The 9937-nt window shown below is 28.8% G+C and overlaps 1 protein-coding gene across 3 annotated transcripts; it reads left to right on the top strand.

Moving 5' to 3' along the window:
- Positions 1-5940: 5940 nt before the first annotated feature.
- On the top strand, positions 5941-9937 carry LOC114378642. 3 transcript variants are annotated; one of them, XM_028337287.1, is made up of 3 exons: positions 5941-6675; positions 7338-8110; positions 9643-9937. In XM_028337287.1, the coding sequence occupies exons 1-3, from the start codon at positions 5947-5949 to the stop codon at positions 9815-9817; spliced, it is 1677 nt and encodes a 558-aa protein (XP_028193088.1). In that variant the 5' UTR covers positions 5941-5946; the 3' UTR covers positions 9818-9937. The 3 variants fall into 3 exon arrangements, with proteins under 3 accessions (XP_028193088.1, XP_028193090.1, XP_028193089.1); XM_028337289.1 differs by lacking the exon at positions 9643-9937 and adding an exon at positions 9496-9636; XM_028337288.1 differs by lacking the exon at positions 9643-9937 and adding an exon at positions 8491-9479.

Genomic DNA, 9937 nt, shown 5'->3' with positions numbered 1-9937 from the left:
TATAAGGAATCACAATGTTCAAACACAGAATCACAATGTTGTTACTATATATACTTCAATTATGCAACAATTCAACTGGTTAGAGACACTTTTTCTTTAGTTTGCAGATGTTAATGATTTTTTTAAGGCAAAATAGGTACCATATATTATATGAAGATAAGTCTTAAATATTTTTTTATCTCTCTAATTTAGTGTTTTTTTTTCATTTTCATCCTTATAAAAAAAATTATTTTAATCTTTGTAAAATGTGTTTGTTTTATTTTTTATTTTCCTTAAAATATTTTAGATAATACTTTGAATAATAAAAAAATGCTTTAAACAATTAAAAAAATATTATTTAAAACACTTTAAAGACAAAAAAAACACATTTTATAAAAACAAAAACAAATTACAAAAATAAGAATAAAAAAATATTAAATTACAGAAGAAAAACATATTTATATCTAACAAGAATAACAAACAAAGTCTGTACAAGATGTACAAACTATACAAAATCAAAATCGTTGAATCCACTGCCAAAAAAACTTCCAAAGGTTCAGGACCCGTATAAGTAAAACAAGTATCAATCCCTCTCTGTACCCTAATAATAAATTTTTTAAAAAAAGACATCGCCTCAGAATTGTTTAGCAATATTGTGCTAATCGTGCAGCACTTGAGCCTTCTCTATAGAGGTCTTGCAAAATCACTCATTGAAGATGATACCAAAAGAATTAGAAAAAAAGGGGAGTGCATAATACCTTAGAAGATTAGTTAATTTCAAGGGTATTTAAGGGAAAAAAATGTAAACAGATGCGGTGATACTTCTGTGGATGATTCTCCGTTTGGTAACTGTGACCGCAACGCACACTATCGGAATTGCTCTGAAGGTGTCGGAAACCTCACAAAATCCTATGTCGATTTGGTTCATTGACTCGCCACAACCACCAAAAAAAGGGAAGTGTATTTACTTGGGTATTCTTGAAAAAGAAAAATAAGGAAGGAGTGTTTTAGCAAAAAAGGGTAGTGGAAATAGCAATTCCCTAAAACGTAACATGTGTGCTAACGTTCTCGGTGTTTCAAAGTCCTTATAATTTTTTTTATTTTTAGTTTTCATAAATTCATGATTTTTAATTTTGATTTCTGTAAGTTTTTTACTCATATTTAATTTCTATAAGTTTGTATTTTTTCAATTATGTTCCCTAAGCACAAACTTATATGATTAAAAGATGAAAAAATTAAAATTTTAAAAACACTAAAATTGAAAGACCGTAAAATTACCAGGACTATACAAAGATTTACAATGGCTAAAATTGAAAAAACACTAACTTATAGAAACTAAATTCATATTTAAGTTTTTTTTTCAGAACAATTGTCACCATTCTTATTTAATTGCTATCATAACTGGAAACAAAAAACATATAATTAGAACCCAATTGCACGAGAAAATGGATCTTTTAGCATCAACAGGGTTTTTTTTAGTACATTGAGTTTTTAAACTGAAACAGAGATGGGCTTCGGTCAATGTGGGGGTATGATTTCCAAGTTTCTATTCTCAACTAGATTTGCTATTCCCACCCATTGGCTTTATTATATTTTTTTATTCAAAAAACACACTTTTTGCATTTCATTATATAGTTATTACAATGAAATCACATTTTCATTAAGGGGAGGGTTGGAAAAAATATAACACAAACGTATTTTTTTCTAATCAATAAAATTGTTTTCATTATGTACTAGATTTGCAACCCCCAAAAAAATTATAATTAATTCTAGAAGTAAGTTTTTTTAAAAAATAATCAAATTAATGAAGATATAAATTTTTTTTAAAAATTGAAATCAAATTAATTAAGATAATTTATATTTTTTTAATAGCATTAAGAATAATATAAGTTATATTTTTAATTGAAATTGAATTAATTACGATAAAAGGTATTATTTATAAAAATAACTGAATTAATTACTGTGTTGATTACCTGCATAATAATAATGGCATTAATTATAATAGTGACTTGTACCATAATTACAAGATAAGTGCTACCAACATACTTCTCTCAACACATGTTCTCTTATTAGTTGAAACTTATTGAAAATTATAAAATCAAAAGAAAGTCATTAAATAAGAAATAATATCCAAAAAAATTATAATTTTCAATAAATGTTAACTAATAAAAGAATGTGTTCAAAATGAATGTGTTGTTAGTATTTTTCTAATTACAAATAAAAATGATCATTTATGTTGTCATTAATTCATATTTTAATTAAAGGTTTAATTACCCATTTAGTCCTTATAGTTTTCAAACTTATCCATTTTAGTCCCTACAATTAACAAGTGATTTTTTTAGTCCTGTAGTTTACCATTCAATTCCTGATAGGTCCCTACTGTTAAAATTGTTTAATACCGTTAAATTATTGTTGCCGGCTGTCTTTTCTTGGAGCTCCATCTCTTCAAGGAGGCCTCTGCCTTGCAACGGATACTGCACTTTCACCCCCACCCTCACCGCCAGCACCCACTGCAAAATTGGCGTCACCATCGACTTCTCCGACACATGCAAATGCGAGAAATGGAGAGGAAGGTTTTGACGGCACGGTGTACGCCGGATACTGCTATGTCTCAAACGAAAAACTCCGTCGTACACCGTGCCGTCAAAACCTTCCTCTCCATTTCTCGCATTTGCATGTGTCAGAGAAGTCGACGGTGACGCCAATTTTGCAGTGGGTGTTGGCGGTGGGGTGGAAGTGCAATATCCGTTGCAAGGTGGGGGCCTCCTTGAAGAGAGGGAGCCTCAGGGAAGGACGACTGACAACAATAAGTTAAACAAGGACGACTGACAACATAAGTTAAACAATTTTAACAACAGAGATCTATCGAGAATTAAATGATAAACTATAAGGACTAAAAAAAACCACTTATTAACTATAGGGACTAACATGGATAAGTTTAGAAATTATATGGACTAAATGGGTAATTAAACCTTAATTAAAAATATATTTTCTATTATAATTAATTATATTGTTAGTAAAAAAGATAGTCTGTCTGGATGTGTCGTCATTAAGATAATTTGTATCATAATTGTTTTAATTACTATCAAAAAGTTAATTTATATCATAATTGATAAGTAATTACAAAAAAGTAATAAATAAAATATATTCGTAACATAATCACAATTGTGTTATGTATGTAAACCTAATGAAATTACAATTTTAATATTTGTCTAGAGCTTATATACATAATGAAATTATGATAGCATTTTTATCAATGTTTACTTAATAAAATTGTAATTACATTGTGTATAAATACACAACATAATATTATTTGATCATGAATTTTGATAGAATTAATGCTTTAAATTTGAATTCAATTCAATTAAGATCAAGAATGTAGAGTATAAAACTGAATCAATCTGTTTTGTTATAAGTTTTTTAAAATGTATCTATTAATTGTATTTTTATAAATTTATAAATAAATGCTTTTTATTTCACTAATATTAATTATGATAATAAAATAATTTAATACAATATACACTTATTTTTATGTTTTCTTTCGGAAGAAAAATTATATTCATGAATAAATCCTAAACATTAGATTAATATATATATATATTTTTTGCATTTCTTACAGGTAACAACTAAATATGAAATCAATTTATATAATAATAATATAAATAATAATAAAATAGTAATAATAATAATATATGACTTTAACAATATTTATTAGGCTATTAAATATTTTAAAAATTAATAGTTTTAATTATATACATATAAAAAAATAAAAAAAAATTATAATTTAAATAAATCCATGCAACACACAAATTAAAATAAAGAGAGAAAAATGATTAGGTATTATAAACCTAATACATTTGCTTATTTGATAAATATTATATTTAATAAGTGTATTAATTATTCTGTCAAAAAAGTGTACTAGTTGTTACTATAATTAGTAAATATTATTGAATATAATAAGCATATTATATTTAATATATATAAAATTTAAAAATAATTTTTACAATTTTTTTAAACCATGACAATAAATAATGAATATTTAAAATTTATATATGTTTAGGTATTAAATTATTGATATTAAAAAATATATATATGCTATATTTAAAATCGCCGAGCATAATTAAAATATTCAAACCCAAGTTCACTTAAAAAAATTTAGCCTAGTTACACTCGAGTCAATGACTTAATATTTTTAAGTACAATTTACTAATGTTGAAAAAAACAAAAAGTCTATCTTACATGACCCACTTTTTTTTTCGAAAAATTTGATTGATTTTTTTTAATTAAATTTCCCTTTTAATCATATTTTTTTTCTTCTTTCAAACAACTCAAACTTAAGACGTTGTTTTAAAAAAAATTGAACCCAATTCTACTAAAACCAATGATGTTGATAAAATAATTTATATATAAAAATATGTTTCATAAACCAGATTTTAGATGATAATAAAAATAATGAATATTTTAATTTATACATGTTTAGACATTAAATTTTATTTCACTTACTTTTAATTTAATAATATAATTTTACTATTAATTTATATTCTATATATAATATATATTGAAAAGTCATATATTTGTTAAATTCAATCAATATTTATATTTTGATAAATATAGTTTTTAATGATATTACTCTATTGAATAATTTTATTTAAAAATTAAATAATTAATATAATATAATATAAAAATAATAAACTTAAATATTTTTATTTACAAATACTACATTAATGGTATTAAATAAATGATATGTTTAAGACTTGTTTTGAAGTTTTTAACCATGCTATTATGAAATATTCACTAATTAATTTTTGTTGAAAAATTTGACCACTTATAATAGATGTCTCATTCGATTTGAGTTTTCTTATTGATTTAAAAGTTCGAATTCAAAACATTGCTTAAAGAAACTAAACCATGCTTAAATGATCTCTCATGCAAATAAATGTATTCATTAACTTATTAATAATATCTCCTAAAATAACTTAATAATAATATAAAGAAAAAATTATAATTTTGATCCTCCTATAATTTTAAATTCATAATTTTGGTTTCTTATTTATAAACCAAAACATTTAATTTTCCTAAATTTCAGAATAAGCAACTTTGATTATTTCATGAGTTGATCATCCAAAGTTAAATGTTGATTTCAGTGTAAAAATTGTATTAATAGGAACTCAATTCATGATCTCTTAATTAAGGACAAAATAACAAATCATTAAGATACTTATTTTATTCAGTTAATTTTATAAATTCTATTTTACATGTATTTATTTTTATTATTATTTTTTAATCATCAAAAAATTAAATCGAAATAAAATATTTAGTATTTAAATGTATTTAATTTTTATTTTTATTATATATTTTAATATAAATTAATAAAGTTTATATATAAAAATTTGTTTTTATTTTATTATAATTTTTTTTAAATTACATAATCTAATATATATTATTTTAAAATAATATATTATGTAAATTTTAAATAATCTACAAAATTTAAATTTATTACTTATTATAATTAATATAAAAATTGTATTGTTTATGTATAAAAATAAATTTACATATTAATTTAGAAATGAACTAAATATTTTGATTTAGAACTAACAAGATAAAAATCACATTTTTAAAATTATTAGAGAATTAAAATTATAATTTAGTTTAATATAAATGAATACTCATTAAAGAATATGTATTTAATAAAGGGAGATAACTAATTATCGATAACATGTATATTTGTTTATTCTGATTTTTTTATCATGTTATGCATATCAAATATGATGAATTTTATTAATATCTCGATTATATATATATATATATATATATTTTTTTTTTTTTTCATGATTTGAATCACAAAAGATTCAAACTTAAGAAATTATTAACGGATCAAGAATAGTAGGGCTGGGACCAAGCACTTGCTAGTTACTTATTTTGTTTTTTATTTGCTTTATTTTGTATCATGCGCGAGCCCAAATACAAATGTCTTGGGGAAAGTTATTTAAGCCTCACACACTCCCCATGGACTTGCACTCTCTCCTATCGGACCAACACCGCCAGCTCGCCGCCGCCGAAGCCATGGAATCGAACCTCGACTTCGCCTTCCGCCTCCAGTTACAGGAAGCCCTCGCGGCCTCCCTCGCCTCCCAGCCCTCCTCTTCCTCCGCCGCAGCTATCGAACAACCCGTCGTCGTCGTCGACGACGACGATGTCAACGCGACGACGCTGCAGCGCCAGGAGCTGGCTCGTCTGGATCGTGAGATGAAGGACCGAGAACACAGCGAGGCGGAGACGCAAAAAATGAGGGAGGAACTCTGCCGTCGGATCCACGACGAGAAGGTGGCGAGGGAGATTTCCGCGATTCCCGAGAAGGACTGGGAGCAGTGGGGCGACAACTTCGAGAAACCGTTCGGAGAGGGCTCGTCCTCTTCGTTGGGGAGTAGAGAGGAGGGCGTTGTTAGGGTTTACTTCAAGGGTTTGGTGAGCGAGGAAAACGTGAGGGGGCAGAATGTCGTGTTGTCTGGGATCGGGGTTGCGATTTGCGACCTAAGCGATAATCTGATATTCGAGGTTTCTAAGTCGCTCGTTGGGAATGACACTAGCAAGGTCGCTGCAGAGATTAAGGCTTTAATTGAGGCTTTCAATGCCGCCATTGCTTTGGACTTGAAGCGCGTCGTTTATTGCTGCGATTATTATCCCCTTTTCCAATTTGTGAGTCCCCGTTAACAGTCCTCTTTTAGCTTAGCTGTGGTTGTTGATAGGTTAGAGATTATGTGTGTTTGGAACATGATGTGGCTTGAATTGTATTTTGTATGTTGCATGGGTTAATGATGGTGGGAATGAGTGAGGTGTCAGGAAATATTTGTTTTATAATTTAAGATATATAAAAATATATTATTTATATTAATTCTATTTTTATAAAATAAACTAGAATAGGTTCAGTTATGTAAAATTAAATTTCTTATATTTTTTTAAGATTTTGTCTTTTCCTTATTTATAAAAACTTATTTTCTTTGGCTGCACACGATCGGAAACGGGTGGTCTTATCTTGGGAGAGGAGCGTAGTCAGATTTTCCTACGAGTGTAGTGTGGACATTTTTTCTCTGAGAATAAAATTTGCATGCTTCAACCCACGTTAATTATTTCTCCCCCTAATTTATTTTTTGTTTGTGCTTATTGTATGATATAATACATTGTTGATTCATGTTATATCAATTAAAGTTATTTTGTTACTGTTATTTTGTTATTTAATTCAAGACTTTGCATTTTTTATTTATTTATTTATTTCATTTTATTTTAATTTTCTAACATGAGGATATGATGATGTTATACATTTTTTGTGGAGGTTTTTGATATCTTGTTTTGCTGGTAAGGTGAGTGGAAAATGGCCTGCAAAACAGTGGAAGATTGCTATGTTGGTTGATCAAGTGGATCTGCTTCAAAGGAAGTTTTCATACTGCAATCCAAGGCTTGTGGCCAGACATAATGTCAAGTTTGCATTTAAGCTTGCAAGAGATGCCATTGAGTCTCAGTCCACGAGGCCTGCGGAATCTGGGAGTAGGAGGAGTTTGAATGAAACTTGTGTCATATGTTTGGAGGAAACTGATGCCAGTCAGATTTTTTCAGTTGATGGCTGTCAACACCGCTATTGCTTCTCGTGCATGAAACAGCATGTGGAGGTGAAGTTACTTCATGGAATGGTGCCAAAGTGCCCTCACGAGGGGTGCAAGTATGAGCTTCTAGTCAACAGCTGCCAGAAGTTCTTGACTCAAAAGTTAACTGAGACCATGCAGCAACGAAAATTGGAAGCTTCAATTCCTGTTGCTGAAAAAATTTATTGCCCTTATCCTAGATGCTCTGCATTAATGTCAAAAACTGAGGTTTTAGAGTACTCGAGAAATATCATCGATCAATCTGAACAATCTGGAGTCAAGAAATGCCTAAAATGTCATGGTCTTTTCTGTTTTAATTGCAAGGTCCCTTGGCATAGTGGTATGACATGTAATACTTACAAAAGGATGAATCCTAATCCTCCTGCAGAAGATTTGAAGCTGAAGTTTCTTGCATCAAGGAGCCTATGGCGACAGTGTCTGAAGTGTAACCATATGATTGAACTTGCTGAAGGTTGCTATCACATGACTTGCAGGTACTGTAATAATATTTTCTTAGTTTTAACCGGTTATAATAATCCTTCTTCTAAAATCTTTTTTTCTTTCTTTTTCCCTAGCAATAGAGTGAGCATACATAATTCCCTGTAGGTATAACTGTTAACAATTAACCTAGCAGCAAATTATATTATAGAGGAGTGGTAGCAGCAGTCTACACATTCATCTGAACTTATTTCTGCTACTATCACTTTTTTTGTTGTTGACCTTTTAAAGCCCAACATTCATTAATCATTATCATAAAGTGGTTGTGTAGAAGTACAATAAAATGTTCCTTTGAACATGATGGTTACTTGACAATCACAAATAATTTCCGATGTCTTTCTCCATTTTAACTACCTATCTTGTATCCCGTGTCCAGTGTTATTGATGATGGATGACAGATTATAACAACCAATTAAAAATCTGCCATATGAATATGGTAGATTGATTGTGGCAAATGGTGGAAGATGATGAATGACAGATTATAGCAACCAATTAAAAATCTGCCATATGAATATGGTAGATGGATTGTGGCAAATGGTGAAAGCACTTGTGTGTGTGTATTGTCTTACTCCCACTTAAGCAAAAACTCTTTGATTCCAATGCCTATCTCTAAGGCTCAAGTTTACAGATAACCTTTTTCTTTGATTCCTCTATCTAAACTATATTATCTGCAAAAAATATGCATTTATGGGTAATCTTTTGTATGGTAAGCACATTAAAGACCATATTAAATAAGTAAAAACTCAAAGCTAAACCTTGATGTAAATTTATTCTTATAGGAAAGTTCTTAGTCTCGAAGAGTTCTTGCAGTAGTAATTATCTTGTCATACATGGCTTTTATAGCCTAGGTATAGTTGCATGAATAACTTTCTTTTCTAAAGTTTTCCACAATATTTCTCAACACTTAATCACATGTTTTTTCTAAATCAATAAAAGTTTTTTCTGAAGTTTTCCTTAAATCAATATTTCTCAACACTTAATACATGTTTTTTTTTCTTTCTAAATCAATAAAAACCATATGTAAGTTTTAATTATGCTCAATTATCTTTTTCCTTAATTACATAGTGACTTGTAAGTTTTACCCCTATGTAGTTTATACAATTAGATGTTCCTTGTGCTTTTTAAACATGCATATGAAGCCTTAAATCATAATCTTGAACTTCATGAACAAACACCATTACCGTTAAGGCAACAGATATCTGTTAACATTCAACGTGACAATGTTCAGAAAAATCTTGTTTTGAAATTATTTGTGTATTGTGATCCTTGCCATGTTTGGTAAATTACACAAGGAAAATAATTCTCATATTCATTGAAGTAGCGATGGCCCAAACTAATATTTTTAGTTTGTAATACACTATTCATTTAAGCAATTTTTCAGATTTCCATGAATGGAGAAGTAAGCCATCAGTGTTGAATCACAGCAGTATCTTCAATGGGAAGCAATGATATGTTGGCCCATTATTACTTTCACTTCTACTCCATGTTTTCATTTTATATCACTTCCCTGCTTTCCTTGTGATCACAGATGTGGTTACGAATTTTGCTATAATTGTGGAGCCGAGTGGAAGGACAAAAAAGCAACATGTGCTTGCCCTCTTTGGGCCGAGGACAATATTTGGTTAGATGATCACGAGGAAGAGTTGGAAGATGATGATGATGATGATTATAACTCTGATTATTCTGATGGTTATTATTATTAAGTAGCTGACGCCGCTTGACCAGGTTGACGGTTTTACAACTAGTAAATATTCATATTCGTATATTTATATATATTGCTAAGCAAAATGTTAGTCTTCTAATTTCTTTCTCCTTATTTTTCA

This window comes from Glycine soja, chromosome 12 (genome assembly GCF_004193775.1).
Source record: "Glycine soja cultivar W05 chromosome 12, ASM419377v2, whole genome shotgun sequence".
NCBI classification, from domain to species: domain Eukaryota; kingdom Viridiplantae; phylum Streptophyta; class Magnoliopsida; order Fabales; family Fabaceae; genus Glycine; species Glycine soja.
The sequence above is the reverse complement of the archived record's forward strand: the minus strand, read 5'-3'. Positions and strand labels throughout refer to the sequence as shown.